The 27,960-nt window shown below is 41.2% G+C and overlaps 1 protein-coding gene across 3 annotated transcripts; it reads left to right on the forward strand.

The window, feature by feature from the left end:
- Positions 1-346: 346 nt before the first annotated feature.
- LOC311495933 (DNA topoisomerase I, mitochondrial) lies at positions 347-27,936 on the forward strand. 3 transcript variants are annotated; one of them, XM_084555610.1, is made up of 20 exons: positions 347-428; positions 710-839; positions 2,057-2,111; positions 2,929-2,975; positions 5,964-6,083; positions 6,619-6,709; positions 6,833-6,960; positions 7,112-7,227; positions 8,655-8,776; positions 11,984-12,106; positions 12,189-12,376; positions 14,128-14,272; positions 17,276-17,419; positions 17,891-18,076; positions 20,934-21,002; positions 25,411-25,525; positions 26,198-26,325; positions 26,534-26,634; positions 26,805-26,954; positions 27,797-27,936. In XM_084555610.1, the coding sequence occupies exons 2-20, from the start codon at positions 724-726 to the stop codon at positions 27,897-27,899; spliced, it is 2,247 nt and encodes a 748-aa protein (XP_084411736.1). In that variant the 5' UTR covers positions 347-428; positions 710-723; the 3' UTR covers positions 27,900-27,936. The 3 variants fall into 3 exon arrangements, with proteins under 3 accessions (XP_084411736.1, XP_084411738.1, XP_084411737.1); XM_084555612.1 differs by having other exon boundaries at positions 348-428; positions 6,622-6,709; XM_084555611.1 differs by having other exon boundaries at positions 362-378.
- Positions 27,937-27,960: the final 24 nt, after the last annotated feature.

Genomic DNA, 27,960 nt, shown 5'->3' on the forward strand with positions numbered 1-27,960 from the left:
TAGGCTACTTCTTCTGTCAGTGGTCATAATGTTATGCCTCATTGGCGTATGTAATAATTTTAACTAAAGCAACACAGTCACAAGAGTCATGTGCCACCTCATCCTTTCACGTTTTTATCACTTTTTATGTCACAAAGACGATAAGTGCTCGAGTAACCACAGTCAACCATAATACATCACGAAGCAGCCTTAAAGGTCATAGAATCAGACCGGGTCACTTAACGCGACGTAAACGAGCGTAACGCCACTCAACTGGGTAACGCTCGGAAGTTCCTCACCCAATCAGAATTCAGCTGAGGTTGACGCATGCTCAGTTCAACGCTAGCAAAAGTCAGGCGAGACTGCGCGCTGTCCACCTGAATTTGCACCGCCTAAAAGGTCTGTATTTGACGCGAAAATTAAATCAAATTTTACGGACATTACACGTGGTGAGTAAGTTGATAATAATTAATAGCTATTTTTTTTTATTGAATTATGTGTTTACTTGATACGCAAACGCGAGATAAGATGTGCTTGCAGTAAGCTAGCTAAGTTTTTAAGTCTGCTCGTGGGGTTCTGAAGTTTGCTAGCTAATTGGCTAGCTTGGAAGGCCAAGGTTCTTTTTTGTTTATATAAGGCGGTTAGAATATGAATGTTGCAAACCGTGATAACTGTTTAAAAAAAAAAAAAAACTTTAAATGGTTTGCCGTTGTTCTCTGTGTCCAACCAGGGGACTTGTGAGAAATGGGAAGAGAGAAGGACGCTAAAGGAGACGCGAAGGCCAAGCACAAAGCGACCAAACTGAAAAAGCTGAGTGATTGTGAAAGCGCAGGTGCCGGGGGAGATACCATCACGAACGGGTAAACGTAAAAAGAAAGACGGATTAAAATACTTAAAATTAAAAAAACGTTTCGGTGGACATCCGCAATTTAGCTAGCGTTTGATCATCATCCCACTGTCCTGTTATCAAACCAGTTGCATGAACGTTAGAGCAGCTCTAATGATATTAATGTATTCATATGACATCTGCTCAACATTCACACAGGCCTCACATCAAAGCTGTATTTTTTTTTTTTTTTCCTCTATAGAACATAGCCTTTCATGTCAATGAAATGTGGAGACAAATGCATTTGAATTAAAACAAAACGCATACTCGATAAATAACATGTGGCAGTAGGTGTTTGGGAGTAAACGAAAGGAAGAAATGAACAAGTATTGCTGAGAGATGCTGATGCTGTTGCAGGCTGGTGGCATTCAGTGGGCGCATTCATTTCTGCGGGTACTCCATCTTCATATGAATAAATTAATTTACTTTGATATCTGATGCGTTTATTACCATGCATATGTGAGCAGACAAATGAATGCAGAGTGATCTGTCATTGGCTTGTGTAATTGATGAGAGCAGAGAGATGAATAGACACCTGTAAGCGCCACTGGCAGCAGAGCAGGCAGCTTTCTGTGACAGCTAGCCTCATGTTATTTCATGGCACGCTGACTGAATTACTGATTAAGGACCAGCTCATCCTCCTTCAGCTGCAAGAATCATGGAACTAATTTTCCTGAGGCAAGTGTCTCCTGCTTTAACTGTTGTACTGCCGCAGTCAAATGTTCAAAATGTGCGACTTCTGATTTTTATTTTTTTTTTTAAATGAAACAATTAGCTGTGGAGCAATCGCAGCTCCGTTTTATGCTACATTCAGCCCTGAAGGTTGGAAAGGTCATACTAAAAAGAAACATGTTGAGATCTGCTGAGGGGGTCCTCTGGGACACTGCTTGTCTGATTTGTGACATTTTACCACGCCTGACTAGAACAATCCTAACTAGGCGCAGACATGAGTGTAACATTCACCTAATATGCCTTAAAGCCTTCACTTTATAACAGTGCAGCTTGAACTGTGTTGTGGCCAATTCAGTCACGTCAGAGTAAAAGGAAAAGTGGCATTCTCTTTGCAGTTCTGCAGTGTTTTTTTTTTTTTATTTTGTAACTGCTCATGTATGTCCAAATACTGCCTCGCTAACGAGCAATTTCTCTTCTCTCACGGTCATCCCCGCCCTGTCTTGACGTCCCGATGAGAAGCACGAAGCCGACTAAATCCAGAGAAAGAACGGAAAATGGAAAATCTCATAAGAAGGTAAATTAATTCAGTTCTTCTTTTTGTACTGCTGTGGCTAGAATCCAGCTGTGCGTCCTATTTAGTTTGAACTTGAATGAGAACGACTCAGTGGGAAATCAATTTCATCATGACCCGGGAAGAGCTGGTGATGGTCATGTGAGTCCATCCATTACTCATCCCCTGTCTTGAATTAGCGTGCCAGATACCGGGATGCAAATTCCATCCTCTGTCACCCACTGACCCCAGCTCTGACTGTGAAAACTACAGTATGTGAAACAGCTTGTCCTAGTAGGTAACGTCCATTCTATTTTAAACCTACAACATTGGCCAAGTATGTTTACGTGCATCTCTGTATGTAAACAAAATTATATTGGGGCAGCATTTTTACAGTTAATCCTGTAAGTGTTGATTATTTGGGGGGAAAAATAAATGTTCTGGTCATAAAAATAGCTGAAATAAACAAAGTTTTCAAATTGCTTTGAATGGCAAACTCTAAATAACGGCCGATACCTGCACTTCAGATGCTGATAAATAGATTTTCAGATTTTTCTATTTGATCATTTTCTGTTTATAGCTGTATTTACTTGCCCTGTTTAGATTTGTTCACTGGATATGAGCATTTACCCTCTAATCACGGTCCTCAAATAACAGATTTCTGACCTTTCTAAATGCTCTATGGATTAGAGTAAGTGCTAACCATTGCCATTGTATTGTTTTCATGCATTAATTTGCTTATGTTATTGTGTTATTATGCATAAAACCATGGGGCAACTGTGTGAGCGTCCTCCCAGTGTAAATATGCCATACTGAACTTTAGTGTGTGTCCTCCCCCTAGGTCAAGACACCAAAGACAGAGACCCTGGAGTCAACCAGCAGCACCAGGTAGGGATGAGGTCCCATTTCCAGGAGATTATGTACTATTAAAGGCTGAAATAATAACAGGCTACTATGGTGCAATTGTGCCAGTAAATCTTTCTTTTTTTTTTGTCTTCTCCCTCCCGAGGTGATGGAAATTAATTCTTGTGTTTTGATGTTCAGGGGCCCCGGACAGAAGCATTCCCATTTTATACAGTGTGTTAAGCTGTCTCACAGAAAATTAATTTTACTCTGCACTGACAACAAAGATCCGTAGCTTGTCAGGAAAGTAATAAATGAGGATGCATCGTTCGAGTAGTTGGATTCTCAGCAGGGTCTTGCCAGGATGGCAGACTGTGGCTGAAGGCTTGCTGTGCGGAATCTGTCTCACAGCGGTCTTTCTATAGACTTGTTAATGGATTATTTCCCAGATGTGGATTTAGCTCGGCCCAGAGTTGTGAGTGACATTTCAAAGGTGATGTCAGTTGGAAAAACAATTTTGTTAAATTCTGGCTTTTAATGTTTCCCTTGAGAGTTTTTTTTTTTCCTCCAGAAAGACTCAGGTGGCAACTGCGATAGTTGAGTGGGTTTCATGGAGGGAGGAAAGTTAAGGCCTTGCTGCAGAGTTAGTGAAGAAACATAAGGCTATTAGAACCACTGAGCGTAAATGTCAATGGGTGCAGTGACCCACCCTCTTTTTGTATAGCTTTTTATGGATTTTGTTCAGTGGTGCAGTATACCAAAGAACATCACAATTTCTACCAGTGCTCTTTTTATTTCACTCTACGTTCAGCAGTTGAACATGTCCTCAGTACACGCTTAAAATTTGCAAAGCTTACTAAAATAGGAACGACGGGAGAGTTGAATGGAAGTTCTCCGCTGTGCTCTGTTTTTAGTGAAACTCCTGAGGAATGGTTGTGATTGTGACTCACTGTGACACCTGCAGGCGGGCATCGGGGTTGCTGCATGTACTTGTCACATTAAAAAATCCCCCTATCCCCTGATGGGTGCTGATGCACAAAGCCTAATGCAAAAGGAGCTTGTTCTAACGCATTTAGTCAGTGTGGTTGTATTTTGCCCGTATTGTCCTGAACATACTGTTAAGTATGAAACAAAAACAAAACACAAATGAAACAGAAGTGATTTTGAAAGAATTTGAATACAGGATGTTTAAGTTTAGCTGCATTGGAGAGAAAAAAAAAAATTATAGATGTAGGTGTTTGTGACGTTTAACTTTAAAATTTTGGCTCCTAGTAACAACGCAAATGCTTGATCTTATTGTTTCTGACCAGTTGGAATAAATAAATTCTTCCTGCGTATGTTTGTGTAGAAACATAACAGCACTAACTGGTGGCTGTCTTTTGTTGGCGACTGTTAATAGTTGTTGAATACCGTGATGGTTGAAAGGTTTGAAACAATGAGTTGTTCAAAGAAGTGTTTGGGAAGATTAATGAAGCTGGAATCGATGAGGGCTTAAACCTCCCCCAGTGAGCAAAACCATTTTCAGTATATCCGAAATATTTATACCTTGGTTGATATTTTGGAGCATGTAAGTGCACACGTCTTATCGGGTCGTCTTATTTGGCGTCCACGTAAATAGTTTAGTTGGAATCTGTAGCCAGTGATGAGGAAAGGTAACAGTTATCATGTCTTGTTTTCTTCTAACCTTCCGCATGTACCCATGAACAACAACCCTGCAAAAAGGGAATCTGTCATTATCTTGAAATAAGCAGGTTCTGATTGACATCAAAATGCTAACAGCTTTTTTTTTTTTACAGCAGGAAAAGTGCAGGTGTTAATACCACTAACCACGGCTTTGGCATATTTCTTGCCTTTTAAGCCCTGATAGCTTGACAGCTAACCAGCATATCCAGCCTTTGTTTGTTGTTATTTATGCGCACGCTTCTTCTGTTATGCGTTTAATGTTGAAAAGGCCTTGCTAAACAATGAAGCCTTAATGAATGTGTTTAGTTTTAATTTATTGGAATCCACGAATTATTTAGTTTAGTTGTAAAACAAACGGCTCCTATCAGGTTTGTTTTATGCCTGCACTCGCACAACATTTGCAGACCCGTTGAATCCGAAGAACCTGCGGGAAGGGTCATTATGTTCAATCTGAAGCCATCAGGGGTCATGCTGTAGGAGTGCAAAGAGAGTGCATTAGCCACATAAATGTGTTCCGGGTATTTGTAGCTTTTACCATACTGTCTCGCAACTGTGACTTGCCAGTTTCACAATTACTTGCTGCGGTGCTTTGCCTGTTCTCTATCTCCCCCCTTAAATGTGTTGTGAAGGAGAGGAGAGCACTGTTATTTATTAGGACTAATTGGTTGATTTCTTAATTTGGGCTATTTCTCTAACCGTCAATTCTTGACTCTGCAGGGAAATCCAAGCTCGCTGTTATATAATTATTTTTTATTTCTGACTGCCTCAATTATGTCATTATCATTACTGTTTCGGTAATGTCGCTTAATTACAACAATTATGTGTGATTTCTTGTGGTCAGCGAGTCATCATTGTGCGCTTAAAGATTTTTTTTTTTTCTTTTCTGTTCCACATGGAAGGGTAATTTTATCTTAACTCCGTAGCCGGCAGTGTGGCAGGCAGCTAAAAAAAAAAAAAAAAGGAGCCATTAAGCTTTTATCCTTCCTGGTTATTAGCTTTTTAAGTAGGGGACTAATTCAAAATCAACAGCTCCAGACAGATTATAGCTGATGGAAATATGGAACACTTAATAAGATTATAGAAATGTCTTCGCTAAATTCCAGCAATATTGAAATTGGGTATTAAAATGGGGTCAAATAAAACTAAATTGAAAACATTGCATACCTTTCTAAATTGGGTATTAATAATGGTGTTTGTTATTTGCTCAAGATGGTAGCGCATGTTCTTAGACATCTGAGTTTTTTACTTCAGCATAAATGCGCATCTCAATTAGACTGCAAAGAGCACAGACCTGTGATTAAAAAAGATAAATAAAATAAAATGAACCACTCTGCTTTTCTGTGTTTTTAGCGAGTCTGTGAAAAAGGAGCCAGAGGACGAGGACTTCGCTGAAAAGAAGAAAGGGTTGAAAAGGAAAAGAATTAAAGATGAGGCCACGGAAGGCTCTTCACATTCTGCTGCTTCACCTGCGTAAGTCTGACCAGGTTACTGAACTTTTGTATTAGCCAGAATGAAAATGATTCTTACATGCTGGCTTTTCCTTAGTGTGGCTGTTTGAATACCAGTTTTCAGGGTTGTTGTTTGCACATTGAGAAACATTAAGTACTAATCCAACACCAACAAAAAAAAAAAAAAAGATGTATACAATGTGTAATGCTTGCCCTGTATGGATGTGATATGATTGCTAAACTATGATGGCTAATCTCCTGCACAGGCTTGTATGAAATGTGTTAAGTCACTGCCTTGGATAGTTTGGGGATGGCTGTTTGTGTTTTTGTCAATTTGGGGCCTAACTGTGGAATTTCTAGTGACATTTAAACGTAGTTTCCAGCACATGTTTCTCCTTGTTTTCTCCTTTGCCTTAAATTGGCCACACTTTGAAACTACAACCTTACAGGAAAAAAATGAGATTGATGTATAAGATGGCATGCTTGCTAATGTTTTAGGCAAGAGGAATTTACGGTACTGATACACTCATAAGACTCATAATTCTTTTTACCTTAAGCAGTGTAAAGAGAAAAAATAAGCAACGTGGCCGTGAAGAAGAAAGTGACGGAGAAGTTGAGAAAAAGAAGTCCAAGAAGAAAACAGAAAAGGTAAACTCAGTCGTCTCGAGGTAATCTGTCCCTCAATAATACGCTCTGCTCTCGAGTTGTTTGCTGGGAACGTTCAGGGCGGGATTGTTTGAATCCTCGTCTTAAATGTCTCTCTCTGCACAGGCGGTGAAGAAAGAAGAGGGCGAGCATCCGGTCTCGAAAAAAACAAAGAAGACAAAGGGGGAGATTGAGGAAGCACGACTGCTGAAGATCAAAAAGAAGGAGGAAGAGGAGCAGAGTCGCTGGAGATGGTTGGGAAATGCTGCTCTTTTCATCTTGTGTTGACCTGGACTCACGCCCCCCACACATACAGTCAAACACAAATTGCACAGGGAAACAGGAGAGCATCAATTTTCACATTCTCAAATACATCCTCATTTTTTCCATCTTGCTTTTTGTCAGGTGGGAGGAAGAGAAGTATGAAGATGGGGTGAAATGGAAGTTCTTGGAACACAATGGACCCTACTTCCCCCCTGAGTACCAGCCTCTACCTGACAATGTTCACTTCCATTATAACGGTCAGTCGAGCATGGAAGTAGAATGTGTAAGAAAGGGTGATTGAAAGGGTTTTTACACATGCCAGTTTTTTGGCGACCTTCATATATTTCCTTCACCGTTGGTATTCCACATGTAACTATTTCATGGCAATTTAGAAATGACATGCACTGCAGGGTACATTTTACTTTTTGACCAGTATTTTTTATTTCCTGCATGCAGACGTGCACCGAGACATGAGCTCATCATGAAGAGCTCAGACAAAGTGCTATCGGGGTCAAAAGGTCCACTCTTTTTCTGCAGAGGCAGGCTGTCTTTTCTGGCCCATCAAGGCCAATTTTCGAGCTGCAAGAAAAAGTTGTTGGCGTTAAATTACATGGTTTCCATTGTGTCACAATCGTGACCCTTTTAAGCATCTTACGCAACTAAATAACAGGTGAATAATATTGTATGTCATAAGACGGTTGTAGTACACTCACATCATCTTAATCTAATCTAATCTGAAGAAACTGAACAGAGTTGTGTAAATGTTAGCGTACATGCACTTACACTGATCAGCCACAATATTAAAACCACTGACAGGAGAAGTAAATAACATTGACCATCTTGTGATAATACAACGTTCTGCAGGAAAATTTTGACCCTGGCATTAGTGTGGATGCTACTTAGACATGTGCCACCCACCTAGACCAGACCAGGTACCCCCACCCCATAGCAATGACCTTGATGGCAGCAGCCGTCCCCAGCAGGATGCAGCCTGACACAGGCACACACACAAAAACACTTTCGGAACAATTAAAAAAAACATGCACAAGGTGTTGACCTGGCCTCCAAATTCACCAGATCCCAAACTGATCAAGTATCTGTGAGCCCTTCTCCTCAACCCATAGGCCCCCACTTACAACATTCTGTTGCCAGACACCACAGGACACCCTCAGAAGGCCCATGTCCATTCTCTGATGAGTCCCAACTGTTTTGGAGGCACAAGGGAGACCTAAACACCATATTAGGAAGGTGGTCATAATATTACACCTGATCGGTGTACGCATGATTGGATCTTTAGAAGGCCATTCGTGTATTGGATCAAACACTGATTGATGACTGTAATTGTTTTGGCTTTGTTTAGCAGCCAAGCCACAATGTTGTCCTATGGGGAGTTGGTTTGATCTGTTAATTCCTGTGCGTGCATGTTCTCCGGGTAGTGGGTCTGAATGTAGATCTCTGTCCTTGTCTCCAAACCTACCTCTATAAATGCATGCATTAATCTCACAGCCCTCTAGAGGGGCTGAGGTGGGTGGTATTGCATGATAGATTTTGATTAAACTCTTCCAAAAGCTTGTTGTTGAGTTGTAGACCTTGTTAAGTGTGTAAGTAAGGACAAAGAATTTACAAACCCTGACCCTTGACCCTAGAATGACAGTGAAGCGTTGTGCTTGTGTTTTCTCCACAGGTAAAAAGGTGAAGCTGAGTTTGGCAGCAGAGGAGGTGGCGCTGTTCTTTGCCCAGATGTTGGACCATGAATACACCACGAAGAAGGTGTTCCGGGAGAACTTCTTTAAAGACTGGAGGAAGGTAAAGACATGCAGTTTGCAAAATGTAGGTTAAATTGCTTGCAGGTGTGTCGGTCCATACTCCAGCTTTGTGTTATAATATATGTGTGTTGTAAATAGTAGAATATTTGCGTATAAATACAGGGTGAGTATGCGAGTGTGACTGGTACATGCTCGCTGGTGTCTGTCAGGGTGTCCTCTGTATGGAGAAAACACCGTGCCAAGCCCCAAGGCATATCATGCAGAATTAATTTTGCGCTGCTTAGTGCTCAATGCACTTGAAAATACGATTTATGTGAAGGCATTGATATGCTAATCCAGACAACTAGCTCCCCTGCATATGAACAAATCCAATTAAACTGTTTTATTATAGCCGGAAAAAACTCTCCTCGCTCCACTGCCCTCGGTGCCCGCCCACTGTCGGGTGTCATTCATGCTTAGACACGCAGACTGACGCCGTGTCCACACTGTCAGTGTTTCTGGAGAGAGGTGTGTGCGCTTATCTAGTCGTCTGTACTTGTGTCTCATCTCTTATGACAAAAGTGGGCTAGATCATTACTTCTCTGAAAAGCCTGTTGAGTCATTTTCTTTGTTCTTAATGTTTGTGTTCAAGCTTGATTTGTTTGTAAAATACCACTTTAAGCCTTCCTTATATTATGACCTGTATTTTTGTGATAACTATAGGGCTTACTATTTTGGACACGATGAAATCAAGATCAAGATGCCTTGTCATTGTACATTGTTTACTGTTTTCTTCTGCTGCTGAAGATTGATATGAAAAAAAAAAAACAAATTTCTAAAAAACTGGGTCTAAAAAGTCATTAAGGAGTGAGGAGTGAGCGTCATTGAAGGAAAGGCAAATCCACAATTTTCTCTTTTCCTCTACAATGCACATCATCTAGCCTGTCAGCTTCCTCGTAAACAAGCCTATTTGGGTGTGGGGGCGACCTCAAGCAACTAAATGTCAGTCTGAACAAACAACATCCAAAATAAATGCAATTTCAAGGTAATGAATAATACCATACTTTGGGGGGGAAGAGGGGTGGGTACTCCTGCAACAGCACTCTGGAGCTCCTCATGGTCCTTATTTCCTCATCTTATCACTTATCTGTTTGTTTGTTTGTGTGCGAGTGGCGGTGTGCATGTAGCTACACACCACATAAAGCTATCACTACCTGCTGATATTATTTTCACAAGAGCCGTCATTCTAATATTACACAAAAATTGTATTACTGACCATTTGTATTATATGCAGGTAGTGTACACTGATCAGCCACAACATTATGACCACGGATAGGAGAAGTAAATAACATTGACCATTTTGTGACAATTCAGTGTTCTGCTGGGAAACATTTGGACCTGGCATTCATTCATGTGGATGTTACTTAGACATGTAGCACCCACCTAGACCAGACCAGGCACCCCCACCCCATAGCAATGACACTCCTTGATGGCAGCAGCCTGACACAGGTACACACACAAAAACGCTTTAGGAACAACTCAAAAAAACATGAAGAACAGCGCAAGGTGTTGACCTGGCCTCCAAATTCCCTAGATCCCAAACTCCACAGAGGCCCCTCCCCTCAACCCATAGGACCCAAAGGCCCCCACTAACAACATTCTGTTGCCAGACACCACAGGACACCCTCAGAAGGCCCATGTCCATTCTCTGATGAGTCCCAACTGTTTTGAAGGCACAAGGGAGACCTACACAATATTAGGAAGGTGGTTATAATGTTATGCCTGATCTGGGTTTTACATATCTTTTATTACAGTTATCACTGCGTCACACTGTACTTTAGTTTTTCTTTTCTTCTTCTCTCTAACTTAATAATTCCTCATTTGTGTACACATACTTCCTAGCCTTGTCCTGTAGAATGTAGATGTTCTTGATATCTTTGATGCCTTGTATCAGTTATGTTGTCCCCGTCTTATTCTAATTAAAAACAGGCATTTTTGCTCCAGAGTGGTTCCAAAATGTGGCTGCCAGAGCTTTCTTTCCATACGGCAACATGTCATATTTAAACTACCTATGATATTTTAGCTCTATAAACGTCTGCGTCAAACCTCCCACTGAGTCGTTCTGTGTCACTGCCTTGTTAGGTAGTTAGTTGGTTACCGGTTGTGCAATCACTTAAAAAAGCACAGTAATAGTTGAAACTCAGCTGCTCTGTCGTGCTCACTCTGCTTGCTTGGCAGTGGATTTCTGACTTTGTAGACAAATATGTATACAAAGCAGCAATAACATCTGGTCTTTCAAGAATCTGTGCTGGTACTGTGTTTTGCTGTTGAACATTCTCCATTTTATTTAAAGCTTGCTTCTTTTTGTGTAGTGGAGTAGTATACAACTGTGTAGTTCTATTCTTTGTTCAATCTATGGTTGTCACTTGCACTGCATCATGTATTTACATGAAATTGAGCCTAAATTAACTCACTGTTAAGTGTTGAGCCCCGGTCTCATTCTCTGTGAATTTAAAAAAAGCAGGAACAGCAACAGCTGCCAATCTGTATGTGTTAACGATTTGTTAGAGGAAATATTCTTCACTCTGGCCTTTCATGACAGCGCCACTTTGTTTTTTTTTCTTGTTTGTCTGCCTTGCCTCCATAAATATGAGTGATTAAAAGAAAGGTCACTGATCTGTTTTGATTATGCTTGTTTAATTAGGCTGAATATGACGCTTTATCGCTTTAATGTGTATTTTGAACAGACAAAGGTTATGCCCTCTTGTTTTTGTAGCACCCAGTGTATTTAATAAAGCAGCGTTATGCGCCAATGCTTTGTTTCTTCCTTCAGTTTTTTTTTTAACTCATCAAGGATGAGTTGTGCATATTTTGAATTATCAGTATTAAGATGCATTTCATTTTTCCAGTGTTTCCCAGCTCTAACTGTGGTTTTTTAAGAACAGTTTCTACCTAAATGTGTATGTTGTTGCCATCATTGAGCATTGATTTTTTTTCTGATTGATTATTCTGCTATGTGACAATACTTTGGATCCATCTAATCACTATTTCCATTATAGACCAGTCAGATTATTTTAATATATTTCTCATTTATAAAATACCAGACATGCCCCGAAGGCATTTTTCATTATAGTTTGATAAACGACTAAAAGGTGTAATTAATATGTAATTGATATGAATTGGTATAATTTGTTATTTTGCAATTTGAAAAAAATAAATAAATTGATAAGACCGTACTTCCAGAATAACACACTTTATGCCTGTTTAGGAAATGACCCAAGAGGAAAGGACGCTGATTAAAGATCTTGACAAGTGCGACTTTGGAGAAATGAATGCCATGCATAAAGCCAAGGTGGAGGCCAGGAAAAACTTCACCAAGGAGGAGAAACTGGTAACGTTTAGTCTCTTTTCCTTTGTGCATTTGTACACTCTAGTAGTCATAACATGTAATGTTATATTTTTATATGTCGTAGGCATTAAAAGAGGCCAACCAGAAGATAGTGGATGAATATGGCTACTGTCTGCTGGACCACCACAAAGAACGCATTGGTAACTTTAAGATTGAGCCTCCGGGGCTGTTCCGAGGCAGAGGGGAGCATCCCAAGCAAGGCATGCTGAAGAAAAGGATCCAACCAGAGGATGTCATCATCAACTGCAGCAAGTGAGAAAGAGGATTATTACATTTAAGTGAAGCAGGATTTACTAAAACTCCATCACTATTGCTGCCAAAAACACATTTCTTGGGTAATTCTCTACTCTGCATCCAGCCAGATGTTCACGGCACGGAAGAAACTGCATTGCAATTTGCTTTAGGTCTGCCATAAACCAAAACCTGTAGCTACAAACCTCCTCTTCTTTTTTTAATGACAGTTGGCTAGCATCAAAGCTGCCAAAAATCAAAGAAGAACAAAATTATGAGGCTAAACGTGTCTGCTGTGTGGAAGTACTTTCCCCAGGAAAAGGAAGTCGGTCTCACAACAATTTGGAAATTGTGCAATGTGTATGTTTCATATGGTGGAAGTAGGAGATCTGATACGCTACCTGCAAAGACACAGGCAAAGGCAGCATTGAAATAAACACTGAACGCTGCATTTAAAAGAGGAGAAATGTTTCCTTTAGACGGCACCAAGGTGTACGACGGAGTATTAGGGCCACATTGAGGGGGAAAAAAATCACAAACTTCGAGAATAAAGTCGTAATTTATGAGAATAAAGTCGTAATTTATGAAAATAAAGTCGTAATTTATGAGAATAAAGTCGTAATTTATGAGAATAAAGTCATAATTTTATGAGAAAAAAGTCATAATATTCTAACCTGTTGTTTTAGAGGAAGACAGTTGGTAAAATGAGGGCCGTGGAGGATTGTGGAGTTGTACTTTAGGATAGGTTTCACAAACAAGGAGATACTTAATCTTTTGGCACATCAGCATCACGTCATCATAAGTATTAGGACTTTAAAAAGAGTATGCAAGAAAATGCATCTTTTCCTGAGAAAGAACCAGACGGACTTGGAGGAAGTCGCTGCTTTTGTGGAGGGGGAAATGGCTGGAACTGGTCAACTGCAGGGTTATCGGTGGATGCATCAGCGGGACATTCAGAGGGGTTTCGTGATGTCTCAAGAAACAATCCGATTGATAATTAAGATTCTGGATCCAGAGGGAGTCGAGCTCCGGCGAGCACGGCGTCTCCGACGCCGGCAATACACCTGCAGAGGCCCCAACGCCTTATGGCACATGGATTCCGTTTTACTTAGACTTTTTTCTCATAAAATTATGACTTTATTCTCATAAATTACGACTTTATTCTCATAATATTATGACTTTATTCTCGTAAATTACGACTTTATTCTCATAAATTACGACTTTATTCTCGAAGTTTGTGATTTTTTTTTTTCCTCAATGTGGCCCTAACACTCCGTCGTGAAGGTGAAACATATTACAGGGAAAGTTGCGTAGTTTAGTGCGTTTCTGTAGCAGAGAACAAATCCAGCTTCTGGAGCCAAGGTACAAGCTACCCTCTCGACACTGCATTAACTTTGACAGCTCTATTCATTGTGCTTAATACAGTCGCAGGGTGCACACGTCATCCAGGAGAAGACAAGTAAGATGAGTTTTCAAAGTATAACTGCTGCAGGTGTTTGCAATACACTCCTATGGAAAGTCCTTGAGTTTCTGTGTTTCCTTTGCTTCTGAAATATACCGCGTTAAAGGAGCACATTAGTCAAGATTATGAATCAGTTGTTTACTCAGTGCTGTGGGAAATGAAAAGACAGTCTTTGTATTCCTTTTCACACAGACAGATTACATTTCTGGTGCAGGTGTCATTTATTTATAGTCTGCAGCTTGAACCTCTAAAGGATTCATTAGCGTAACTGCTCAGACATACTTTTTTGCACGTTCTCTTGCTCTGACAGAGAATCTCGTATCCCTGTGCCGCCCGCTGGCCACCACTGGAAGGAAATTCGACATGACAACACTGTGACATGGCTGGCTAGCTGGACTGAAAACATCCAGGGTTCTATTAAATACATCATGCTCAATGCAAACTCCAAACTGAAGGTAAGCTCTCTGCTGGACACAGGGGAAAAATGCACATATTTGATTATGTCAGCAATGACAAATGATGTCAAAGGATGTCAAAGGTTGCAAATAATTTCAGTCTGATTAATTGTTGTCTGTAAAAGAAGTGTTTTTGTCTCTTCTTATAACTGTACGACTGACAGTCCCTAACTTTGTACAGCCTTCTTAAGTATTTTCCTGTACAGAACTTCTTGCCACTCAGGAAAAATATATATTTTTTATTTTATTTCTTTTCATACAGACCAGTTGCTGCTTGAAATGTAAAAAGAAAATTGCTTTAATTGGTCATAAAATGTAATAAATCAGATTTTCTTTGAAGTTTTGAAAAACAAATTGTGCCAGAGCTAATGCCATACAATAATTCATCTAGTTATTAAAAACAGATTAACCTTCACAGTGCTGGTGGAAATATAAGTGAACCCTCGTCATCTCAAGCAGCTGAAGGAATTTTGGGATGTTCTTCCCAAGCGAAGTGTTTCAACACAGGGACGTCCGGTGTGACTGTGTCTCTGGAGGTCATTCCACAGCATCTCTGAATTTGTTTAGTTTGAAGTCCCTCCGTTGTACATTTGTTTTGACGTGTACGGTCATTGTCCTGCTGCCTCACCGAGCAGATAACGACCACCCTGACATTATCCTTTATGATACATGGATAAACTTGGGAATTCAATTTGTGTTTGATGATGGTGAGCTGTCCAGGCCCAGAGGCAACAAAGCAGCCTTTCAGAATAATTGAACTTTAGTTTGCAGAGTCCACTAAACATCCTCCTTGTAGTGCAATAGACGTTTTCCAACCTACACAGTGAAAATGTCTCCTTTCTACGTCTTTGTTATTTAAGAAACAATTATACATAAATGCTTTGCCTTTTTTCCCCCCCTCTTTCCTTTCTTGTCTTATGCAAAACCTTAGCAACACCTTTGAAAAGGGAAAAAAAACACAACTTAAAGTGCTCATTCATCATCAGATTCGCAGTGCTGTGAAAAGGTTCACCTAGTTTGTTTTGGTTCATTTTTCAAAGGCACAAAACACATTTGCATGTGCTCCTAAAGCTGAGTGTATAACTACTGTGAAAATAGTTTTAGAAAGCGTTTTAGGGGAGCTACACAAAATCTGGTAGAAAAAAGCTAACTTGTGTCATTCTAGAGTCCCATCCCTGCTTGAGGCTCGTGACTAGTCACATGCCTGAATATCCTGCTGAAATGTCTGTGACCAAATTGCACTGTTGGTAATAGAGGCGGTGATGGGTGTCAGCTTTTGACAAGGAATAAGCACGCACAGAATTAAAGCTACAGTATTTGTGGCTCTGCTTATTTTGAGTTCAGTGTGTGACTTTTTCTTTTTTCCAAGTCCAACAGTGTTTAGGAGTTAAGTGCTAAATTGCTGGAATACCCACAAGGCAATTCAAAGCATTGGCTCAGCTTGTATTTGTTAGTACCTATCCATTAAGATCAGCTTGATGTCTTACATTAGCCCAACACTAATTGGCAGCCTGCCTCTTGTTTGGCACATGACAAACTGATTTCCCAAAGTATTTATATGCTGTGAGAGAGTAGTACAAAAGAAAAAATCACATGAGATTTAACTTTCACAGCAAGTTATGTACATTTTAAAAGTGAGTCCTTTGAAACTAAATGTGCACCTGAATATCAATTTCCTTTTAACAAAAACAGCTTAATTGCAATTTAATCACAAATAAACTTGAGTGACACCTCGTCCTTTTCCTTCCTCTCGTTTCTCTCCTCCATTCGCTCCTTCCTTCTCTCCATCTTTCACGTTGAAAGGTTAAGTTATTCCACTGTTAGTCTCCATGACAATATCCGTGTGTGTTGACTGATGGTGGGCTTAATTGCATCTCAGTCTCGATATAGAACCAGCGGCAAAGGGCCGTCCTCAAAGTTGTGTCTTTGTGTTGAACAAAAGCGCCCTGCATTCATGTCGCGATTGCCATATTGAATGTTGGAGTCGAAGCTTCTCAAGAAAAAATAAGTTTAACGTTAGTTCTTTGTAACATGTTTACTTTTCTCCAACTTTATCCTTCTTTCTCGCTGTCTTCCTTTTGTCACTTCTTTGTAATGTTGTTTCTCTTTTTGTGCTATATTTCCTACTGCGCATGGGCTAACGTGATGTATGTTGGGAGTGAGGAAGTGCGGGGTCTGTTGTTTTAGTTGTTGTGCAGAAGTTCGAGTAAAGTCTTGAAAAACGTACAGTTTTCGTCACGGACATGCACAGGTACGGGCTATTGTTGCTTGGGAAACAGCCCGTATTCCCCCTTAGTAGCTGAGCTGCCCCTCTGGAGAGAATGCCTAATCATGCTCATGGGAGAGGATGGAAGATTCTCGCCTATACGCTGGCAGTGGAAGAGGATCAGGAGAGTTGTTCGAAGCACTTTAGCTGGAGAGACTTTGGCACTTGGAGACGGCATTGACAGTGCAGTCTTTTTAGCTACGCTATACTCAGAGCTCGCCACAGGTGACTGTACACGCAACAATTTGCCCATTGTGTGTGTAACAGACCACCACTCTCTTTTTGATGCTGTTAAATCCACCAAATCAGTCACAGAGAAGAGACTCAGACTCGAGACCAACAGTGTCAAGGAACTCATCAACTCTGGGACTACTCAGCAGATCATGTGGTCAGCAACCCCTGCTTGACCAAGAAGGGGACGTCTGCACTGGTTTTGCTGAGGGCTCTCAGTGAAGGTGTATGGCAGCTTAAAAGTTAAACGGACTAAACAACAAAGACTTTTTGTTTACTGTTCTGCTTTAGTTATTAAGGCCACTAAAAAGAAAAAAATGTTTTTTGCACTGTTTTTCTTTCAAGAGAGAAGGGGAGTTTGTTATGCACTATATTTCCTACTGCTCATGGGCGAATGTGATGTATGTTGGGAGTGAGGAAGTGCGGGGTCTGATGTTGTAGTTGTCGTCGTAGTTATTGAGCTAACATACACCTCTTTTCCCCTCCCCGTCATCTTACGAATGCAGGGTGAGAAGGATTGGGAGAAATATGAGGTTGCTCGGAAACTGAAGTCGTGTGTGGACGGCATCCGTAACCAGTACCATCAGGATCTCAAGTCTAAACAGATGGGAACGCGTCAGAGAGCTGTGGCCCTTTACTTCATAGACAAGGTCTGGTTTTCAGTCATTGCACGCAAAAAAAAAACAGCACTAGAAATACAGAAATACACCACTGTTAGTTTCAGACACCCCTTAGTGCGCACTACTATTCCAAGAACCATGTGACCATATTGGAAATCAATGCAATGTGTCTTGATTGCCTTTCTGTTTTCTCACATAGCTGTATGAAAGATCTTTTGCAAAGAGAAAATGGATTGTATGTAGCCATTTTCTTCCAGTGACCCCAAGCTAATTATCTAAGTCTGCGTGGAATGAAATGATAGATTGATCATGTGATTACTTTTGGCTCATGCCACATACGATCTCAGTTCTGATTTGCTTTGTTGTGTTTTCTGCGCTGTTTTTCTTTTGTGTGTTTATAGATTTAATGGTCACCTGACTGGCACATGTTTTCTTTCTAAATTGAATTCTCTGTATTTGTGGATTTGAGTTGTGCCAATCTCTGTCTTTCATCCACCAAAGCTGGCCCTGAGAGCTGGTAATGAGAAAGAGGAGGGAGAGACGGCAGACACCGTGGGCTGCTGCTCGCTTCGCGTCGAGCACATCACCCTGCACGAGCAGCTGGACGGCAACGAGTGCGTGGTGGAGTTTGACTTCCTGGGTAAAGACTGTATTCGCTACTACAACAAGGTCCCGGTCATCAAGAAGGTAAAGAAGAAAAAGACATGCACACGCATTGATTGATATTTCACACCCCCACTCATACTTTGTTCGGACCTAAAAACTGCACAAGGCAAATCTGTCGACTCTAAGTAGGAGAAGACATCAGTAAATGACACTGCTGAGAGGCTAAGTCATTTGATACAACCCAATATATCTTATTTTATTATAATAATCTAGGTTTTGTCCTTTGGGTTCTAGCAGAAGTCTGCTGAGAAGGTCACTTGCTTGCATATCGACGTGCACAGAGCCCGAAACACGGGGGCAGCTGAGAGTTTTCCTCAGGTCGCAGTTGGAGATTGGATTCCCGTGGCTGTGTTAGTTTAATTTGTCTCTTTTTAAATTAGTTGAACTGATCCTCTGCTCCTGTGTACCACTCTTGGATTCTGTCTTAATAAAGGGGAATTTTTAACCCACAAAGTGAGGTTACCCAGAGCTGGTCAGTGCATCTAAGAGATATTTTGGTTTCTCTTATAGGAATTAAATTTTTTTTTTCCCCTTGAGCAAATGCAGGATGATCCTTTACACTCATCAACTGGATTTTTACATCATGCCTCAACATGCATGGAGATAACTGATCCTAAATAGCATCTTAAGTAAAGATAAATAACTTAGTCCCTCAGCGTCTCTGTGCTTGTATTGCCATGTAATTCATCAATATGTAATGTAGCAACACACAGCACAATTATATCTTAATGAGGGTTATCTAATTTCATTGTAAAGTAAAGTTTAGGTAACAGCTATTGCACTTTTATCATAAAATGGGTTATTCTCCGCAGACAAAAAAAAAAAAATGGTCAAAATGAAAGAAGCGGAGGAAGGAAATAACCCATATTTAAGGTACTAGCTTCAAAATCGCTGGCTCTTACAGTTCCTATAATGCAGCTCAGTGGCATCTTTCAGTACACTCTAATTGTCACATCACAGTAACTCACGGTTATTTTATTTTTTTCCAACTCTTCATCACGATGGCGAGCCACATGTAACACCTAATGACAAGTAAAGTAGACTTTCAAAACCATTTAAGGGCTGTTTTCACAGTGTAGCGGCTGTAATGACCGGAAGCCTGTGGAAGCTTACTCAGAATTTCCCCAGTGCTTCATATTTTTCACAGTTCACGGTACAACTTAATAGCTTGTTGCCGAGGTTCACGGCTACTTTGTGCATTTTACTTTCAGCCATTCAGCCTGTTGGGTTTCTTGTTGAGAAATAATAAAGCTTGTGAGAGATCGCTGCAGCGAAATCATTGAAAGTGGGAATATAAGTAATGTGGACTAATACATGTAATTATTTCACCACTAAAGAGGTGTATATCCATTAAAAGTTGTCATAAAAAAGCACAGGCTGTGTTAATACCTCACCAGACAAAGTGCCTACATCAGTACGCGCAAGAGCAGAAAAGCAAAACTTTCTTTTTCTTTTTTTAAATCTTGTTTTGTTGTCAGAAATCTGTCAAACAGCTATCACATTTGTGTGTGTGTGTGTGCGCGCGCACACATGCTTGCATGCATGTATGCATATGGAAATTTCCAACCCCTCCTCTGGTGTCAGCCCATGCTATCTTATATTCCAGGGATAGAAAAGGAAATGTTAGCACCTGACAGCCAAAGTGTTCTGTTTCTTGGCAGAACATATAATTATTCAAATGAGCGCATTCAAAAGCATCACATTAGCTGGAATTAATTAGTCCCTGCATATTTTAGCATCATCAATTCCCTGGCAAATCTCGGAGATTGCTGCTAAATGTCACTTTGAATAAAACGGAACAAGAATGGAAGGAAGGATTTTTAGGTTTTAACCCCTATAGTTGTTGGCAGTCATTGGATCTAATACTTGCGAGTCCACACTGGCCTTATAGTGCGTACTGCGTGTGCAATTTCTGCTGTTTTCGCAACATTTCTGCATTCGGATAACATGGAACGCGACGGTGAATGAATGCAAAATGGTTATGATTTGGAAACATGGAAGCATGCTGTGGACCACCAGTACCGTTCTGATTGTCTTTTTGGAAAAAGAAAGTTCCATTAGTAATTCTCAGCAGAGAAAGAGAGCAGCTATATTAGTAATAAGGCATCTGTATGAACGCTGCTTTACCGTTCTTTGCCTTTTCCCTCCCATGAATGCCTACACATCGACTGCTCGGTGTATCCGTTTATAATTGTATCCATGTACCTACTGTACTTATTGTTCAGTTTAAACACACTGAATGACTGAATTGACTTCTGTTCTCGATACACATTCACCCCAAACACACTTTATCGTCTCTGCTTTTCTGAGACACTTTGTTTTTTTTGTTTTTTTTTTTATATTTCCCAGTTCGTTTTCCCAGGGGAAACAAAATTGAGACGCAGACGAGCCAGTGAATATGTCAGTGTGTTTTCATAAAGCGACACATCTGTTGATATTAATTGGTGTCTTGCATATTTTACCGTTTTATTTGGGGAGCGGGTGCATCTGTGGAAGGAACTGAGTCGCTGGAAATGTCAGATGTAATTGTTTCAGTTTCTCTGGCTCTGCTCTGAGACGGACAAATAAAGCCCACGCCAAGTATACGCTCTGAGTGCACTTTAATGTGTACATTTATGTCATTTTAGGATATATGGTACTTCAGGTCTGAATTCAGTTGTTAAAAATCCAACATTTAAAAATAGCAGTTTCATATTTTACTTTATTCATTCGTAACATTTATTTTATCTTCAGTGTTTAGTTTTGATTCCCAGTTCACTGGTTAAGTTGAAGTAGGCAACAAGTTTGGACTCAGACATACTGGGTTATTAAATGTTAAATGTTTTCACTTATACCTGTAAATGTCGCTTGATTATTATTATTTTCTTTTCTATTTCAGGTTTTTAAGAATCTTAAACTTTTCATGGAGAGCAAGCAGCCTGGAGATGACCTCTTTGACCGGCTCAGCGTGAGTGTTTCAGCAACTCTATCTGCATTTATTTTCTTAAATATGTTTTATATTTCATGTTGTAATCATTCCATTTTTTTTGATTATTTTGTTAAGCGTAGCCAGCATCTAAACAAAGGAACTGTGTATTGGCCTAAGATAAGACTGCTCACACGTGATTAACATAATTGCACCCCCGAGGTGCATAATATTTGAGGAAGTCATAGAAAAGCACAGTGAAGTCACAGAAAAGCACAGTGAAAGCAAAATAGAATTACATTTTTTTTTTTCTTCCTCCTTCTTTCTTGGGACAAAAAGCTGCGGTCAAGGAAAAGCAGGGACTAAATTGCAAGGTGTAAGAGATGAGATTGAATGAGGATGAGCCATTGGTGTGGAGAGATGAAAGGGGTAAAGTGAGGAGAAGGGGAAGAATATTGGAAGTGCGGGGGTGGGAGGGGAGGGGAGGGGTGGGGTGCGGTGGGGACTGAAAGCAGAAAAGGGAGTTTCAAAAGAGAGAAGGGATGGACTCTGGCAGATAAAAATGAAAAATACGCGAGTGAAAATGGAGAGTGAACATGCTGGGCGGATGAATTTCCACACATGAAAATCTGGCATCCTCTCAACGTCTTACTCTTGGCTGCAGGCAGCAAGGCCACACAGACTGCAGCAGTTGTCTATACGGTTAATCTGCCACCGGAGCATGTGGAGCTTCTTAGGCAGCAGTCAGTCTTAATAAAGCAACATTATTTGCCTGTTTGAGGAAATATAACCCAGGGTAACAGGTTGTCCTTGTTGAGGAAATGTATTCAGATTGACTATATATGTGGTGTCTTGTAGTGGCGGCAAGATTAGTACCCCAGCAGCTCATGACCTTGGGTTAAGTGCCCAGATTGCAATGAAATGCCTTATTTAGTGATAAAGACATACAGGGTTGTATGTGTATGCACCTTATGAGTGTCCATCTTGGAGGAATGAATCTAATGAAATGCAGGGAGAAACGAACCTTAAGGAGCCAGCCAAGTGTCGGTATATTAAGACTGACAAGAAAGGGGGAAAAAAAAGAAAAGCAGATGCAACACAGGACAGGAATGTGAACGTGAGATGAAGAGACAGAGCAATTGAAGGACTGAGTGCGGTGCCTCTGCTCTCTGCCCTCCGGTGTGTAAGGAAATGTCAGTGTGTGTTGGAGGTGGAATGGTAATGGCTTCTCAGGGCAGGCCTGATTGACACCTGGAAAGGCCAGGGGAACCGAGAGAGCGGAGGGAAAGAGGGCCGTGGAGAAGTAGATGGAGAGGTGGGAAAGTGACAACTGGTCCAGGTAAGGGGCGGTTAAGAGTGAGAAGGTGTGCGGATGAGAAGGAGGAAAGATTGCATATGGCAAATGGGAGAATTTAAAAAGAAAAAGATGAGGGGGAAGATGTAGAAAATGGTGAGGAAGGGGCTGGCAGATGAGTGGGAATGTAGGCTGCACAGCTACTGTATTTGTACTTCAGGCGGTGGTGGAAGATGCTGGGAAAAAAAGATAAAAATGGAATTCTAAATGAGAGAAGTTTAAAGACGGAACAGAGTAAATGAGTTCTGGGAACCGCCTGATGGTTGGACTCTAACTAGCTTAGCTAGCTGGGGAGCTTGATGTCGTTCCAGTACTGATCTCTAGTGTGAACATGACTACACAGAAAAAATTTGTAAATCCCTAAACAAAAGGCTAAAATAATAACAGCAGATCGTTATTATTATTTTTATTAAGCAAGTTCCTGCAGTCTCAGTAGTCTTAAGGTGTTAGAATCCTTGAAACAAAACTTGTCGGTGTGTTCTGTAGTTCAGCAAAGTGAAAACGTAAAAGTTGTTGTTCCATATGGCCGACACAAACGGCTGAGTGAAAAGGCTGCCACTGTTGGTGAGAGAGACAAGATACTGAACAAACTGAGAGAACTGCGCAGAACTGATACGAATTTATTTTATATGATATATATCTTGGACTATATGCCAGCAATAAATGACAGCAATGTGCCGGCATTCTTAATGGTGTTTCAATGAATTGCATCCATTCATGTGGATGTTACTTAGACATGTAGCACCCACCTAGACCAGACCAGGCACCCCCACCCCATAGCAATGACACTCCTTGATGGCAGCAGCCATCCCCAGCAGGATGCAGCCTGACACAGGACCACACACACAAAAACGCTTTAGGAGAAAAAATATGAAGAATAGGACAAGGTGTTGACTTGGCCCCTCGGATTCCAAACTGATCAAGTGGGGCCCCTCCCCTTAACCCATAGGACCCAAACCTTCTGTTGCCAGACACCACAGGACACCCTCAAAAGGCCCATGTCCATCTCTCAATCACTTTGGAGGCACAAGGGAGACCTACACAATATTAGACATGTGGTCATAATGTTACGCCTGATTGGTGTAAACTTGCACTGAAGCTTCTTTCAAATTGCAGAAGTGAAAGTAAAAGCCTTAGATCTATGAAGAATAATGTTTCTTACTTTGTTTCTTACAGTTTGAGGTTTGACTGATGCTCTTTGCGTCATTGTGTTCCACCATTACCGTTTTCCAGTGGTTTAATTGTACCTGCCTCTAGAATGATTTAAATGAACCATCTCCTACTTCACGAGGATTGTTTAAAAGTGAACAGTTAACACGGGGACTTGGGGAGTGCTAGTTTTTATCTGGTTGTTTTTGGAACTTGTTCATTCCTTTCTGTCTGGGCTTGGACCTGCATCTGTCCACGAAATGCCAGCGTGAAATGCAGTTGGTAGAGTTTTGGAGAACTTTATATTGGAGTGCACAAAACGCAGAATGCTAGATTAAGGCGGTACGAGTTTCAAACATCTGGAACCAGTTCGGTGCTGTAAGTTCATTGTACTGAATAACATTGCAGAAATACTGAGGGAGAGCTGGCGTCTCATTGATATCAAGCTTCAAACTGCTTAGCTATGGTTTCCGAGTGTACGCACAGACATAACACACGCTATGTCGAGGTGTGAGTGTCAGATCTGTGCTAAAAATGCAGGTGTTCGTCAGACTTGTCTGGAAGCGTCCTCCCCAGACTCCATATGATTAAAGCTACAGTGCACACAGTCTGAAGTTTCACATTAACTGTGACTTCCTACTTATTTAATTTAACTACATCTTAGTCAAATAAATTAAATTACCACCTGCAGTGTAGTCTTGTCTCTGTGAGCTGCTTTATTTGGCACATTTCATTATTTTCCCTCCACTCTGTTCCATCCCTTCCTCCATCTACCAGAATTTTTATTTATTTATTTTTATATTTTTGACAGGGAACACACAAATTGGACCCAGTGAAAATGAAAAGCAGATCATCATAGCTGGTTTAGAATAGAGTCAATACCTCCAGCATTAGTTTCCATCACCGCAAATCGGAGCATGTTAATGAGGAAGTCCAGTACGTTGCATCCCGTGTTATGGATGGGAAATTAGAACTGCAATAATGGCAGATTGCAATAACGCCTTAGGAGATGACATGGAGGACATACACTAACCCGCACAGATTTGTGTGCGCACAACACGCCACGCCGAGGGAGTTGGGGGTGAGAGAGCTATCATACTTTCCCCTCAGACTTACGGAGTCCTTCATTAACATTGCAGGGGCAGAGTTAGGTAGCTCATTAGCAAGGAAAGCACAGCAGCCACTGGGTGTGTGTGTGTAAATGCGTATGTGTGCTCTCTCCGGCACTTGCATGCACACATACAGTATGTATACATGGAGATGCACCCTCATTTTTGTTTTTAATAGGCTCCTGCGGCTACAGACACATGCATATTGATACTGGCCCCAGACAGCCGGGTCCTGACCCCGCTCTGATTAAACCGGACATGTCGTTATTGTAGACTTCATTTGAATTATTTTCTTACGTCAGCTCGAGCTCGTCTCCAGGAAGCTCGTCAGTGAGTTTCATCACAACGCACTGTTGTTAAAATGTTCATTTCCTGCCTCTCCGCGTCCGATATCAGTGTGTGTACAGCCAGCATGTGTTTGTTTTGCTTCCCCACCACTGTCTGTGTGTGTGTGTGTGTGTGTGTGTATGTGACCTTAAGCTGTTAACACCGTTTCATCTGGGACGTTCTGTTGAAAATACTGTTATTTGACAGGAGCTAATGGCTGTCTAACCACTGCCTATGACAACATGTAACTTGTTATAATATCTACAGAAATGTCAGAGGGGAAATGTGATCTTTTTAATCTCCCTGCTCAAATGGATGATGGTGATAATGACGGCAGGGATGAGATTTTATGTGTTTTACTTGTTAAATTACGCTCTAGACTTTAAACGCTGCGGCGGCGCGACGCCACACTGCCACCTAGTGGTGGAGGACGTTTGTTGGTTTTCGTGGGAGTGATGGCTTTGTGATTTGTGTACTCTTTGTCCCTTTTGCTTCCTATCTCCCATTGCAGACAGGCCTCCTGAACAAACATCTCAGTTCTCTAATGCCTGGGTTGACTGCAAAGGTCTTCAGGACGTACAACGCCTCCATCACCCTGCAGGAGCAGCTCAAAAAGCTCACAAACCGTAAGGCACACTGTATTATAGAACTGTTTAACCTTACATTAAATGCTCTCTACTATACTATACTAAGACTTCTTAAAGGATTTGTGCTCGTCATTGTCTCATTACCTGGCTTCCTCTTATGTGTCGGAAGTCTCACGATAAGTCTGTCACACTTGAGACAATTTTATTTTTAGCTTGCTTGATTCAAGATACCCTGATGTCAGTCAGCTTTCTTCAGCGATGGCAGGGAGTACACTATCACTGTACCCAGCGCTGTGCGTCTCTGCCTCACTCTTATCAGGGTCCCATTGGCTGCTTCTGCCACCGTTTCTCATTCAGAGATAGAAGTGTCACACTCCTTCTCATTTCTGGGTTAGCCACAGAGAGCCAGTAATGCAGGCAGACATGTGGTTGCAGTGTTTGTGTGTGTGTGTGTGTGTGTGTGTGCTGTGTGAACCCCAAGAGGGGAAATGAAGCTAATGGGTGTCTGAAATTAAATGGAAAAAAATATAATTGTCCGTGTTGAAGGTTAAGATTTTGTATTGTAGATGGCAAGTGCTCGGTAATAACGCGAGGGATGCCGGCGTGATTTTTATCTTTTAATTTTCTGTGCATAATTTTCTGTTTAGAAATCTGTGCTCAGAGGGATTTTTCTGTTTAGAGTCAAATTGCTATTCCGTCACCCTCCAACAGAGTCTGACAATGTGGCGGAGAAAATGCTGTCCTACAACAGAGCTAACAGAGCAGTTGCTATTCTCTGTAACCACCAGCGGGCGCCGCCAAAGACCTTTGAACAATCTATGGCTAACCTTCAGGCCAAGGTAAGGACAGCTTGGCTTAGTTTACTGGTCATAGGAAATTATTACATTACATCAGAAAGGACAGTGTCATATGTTTTCACTTAATTAACATATTATGTTAACATATCACCAGTGCAGAAAAGAGACAATGCAACCTCTAAAAAGTAATATTTTGTCAGTGAAGGTGTCCCATTGTGTAAGAACTGATGCCCATATGTGCTTCACACAGATTGATGCTAGAAAGGAGCAGCTGGCCCTCGCTAAGACTGAGCTGAAACAGGCCAAGAAGGAGGCCAAGACCAAAGGCAGCTCAGACCCAAAGATGCAGACGTAAGTGTCACATGTTCTAGACAGCAAAGCAGTTAGAAACTGTTGTGAGCAGTCTAAAAAAACACAAGTATCTCTTTGTGGATAAATCATAAGCTTCACACACTTACTGGTGGAAAGATTCCACCCAAGACAAATCTAACTTTCACTGTTGTTGATATGTTTTCTGTCAGGCTGGTGGAGCGGAAGAAGGCAGCAGTGAAGCGCTGTGAAGAGCAGCTGCTTAAGATGGAGGTGCAGGCTACTGACAGAGAAGAGAACAAACAGATTGCTCTGAGTACCTCGAAGCTCAACTACCTGGATCCACGCATCAGTGTGGCCTGGTAAGGGAATACTAACATAGACACTCCAACACTACTAGACAAAAACACAGACTGCATCCCAGAGTGAAGCTCAGTAGGTCATCTAGCTAATTCGGGCCTTAACTTAAGCTTTACAGTTCTGTACTACTGATTCATTTTCATTCACTTTGGTACTCTGCTCAAGCAAGTTCAGCCTGGTTGATTGAATATGTACGTGTAACAATAATGTATATTGATCAGGCATAACATTATGACCATCTTCCTAATATTGTGTAGTTCTCCCTTGTGCCTCCAAAACAGTTGAGATTCATCAAAGAATGGACATGGGCCTTTTGACGGTGTCCTGTGGTGTCTAGCAACTGATTGTCATGTTGTTAGTGGGAGCTGAGGGGAGGGGCCTCTGTGGATCATGCAACAGATCCCACTTGATCAGTTTGGGATCTAGAGAATTTGGAGGCCAGGTTTTTTTGAGTTGTTCCTAAAGCGTTTTTGTGTGTGTGTGCCTGTGTCAGGCTGCATCCTGCTGGGGATGGCTGCTGCCATCAAGGAGTGTCATTGCTATGGGGTGGGGGTGCCTGGTCTGGTCTAGGTGGGTGCTACATGTCTAAGTAACATCCACATGAATGAATGCCAGGTCCAAAAGTTTCCCAGCAGAACACTGAATTGTCACAAGATGGTCAGTGTTATTTACTTCTCCTGTGAGTGGTCATAATGTTGTGGCTGATCGGTGTATGTGTCCATAATGCAGACTTTTTCTGTATAGACTTGGAGACGACTGTAGTCTGTTTGGTCCTGAAAAGACTTTGAACAGAAGGCTAACTACTGAAAGTGAAATGAACTTAATATTTTCTCCTATCTCTCAGGTGTAAGAACATGGAGGTACCTGTAGAGAAAATCTACAATAAAACCCAACGGGATAAGTTTGCGTGGGCCATCGACATGACCGAGGCAGACTTTGTGTTCTAACTTTAAACCCGTGTAACCGTCGTCTCACTGGCTGATCCCCGACGGCTGCAATTAAGGAACC

Source organism: Chelon labrosus, assembly GCF_963514085.1.
Source record: "Chelon labrosus genome assembly, chromosome: 11".
NCBI classification, from domain to species: domain Eukaryota; kingdom Metazoa; phylum Chordata; class Actinopteri; order Mugiliformes; family Mugilidae; genus Chelon; species Chelon labrosus.

Excerpts from the sequence above, each read along its gene's own strand:
- LOC311495933 (XM_084555610.1), top strand. The coding sequence starts at position 724 with ATGGGAAGAGAGAAGGACGCTAAAGGAGACGCGAAGGCCAAGCACAAA. Across the intron at positions 840-2,056 it reads GGAGATACCATCACGAACGG|CACGAAGCCGACTAAATCCA; the intron begins GTAAACGTAAAA and ends CCCGATGAGAAG. Across the intron at positions 18,077-20,933 it reads AGGTCCCGGTCATCAAGAAG|GTTTTTAAGAATCTTAAACT; the intron begins GTAAAGAAGAAA and ends TTTCTATTTCAG.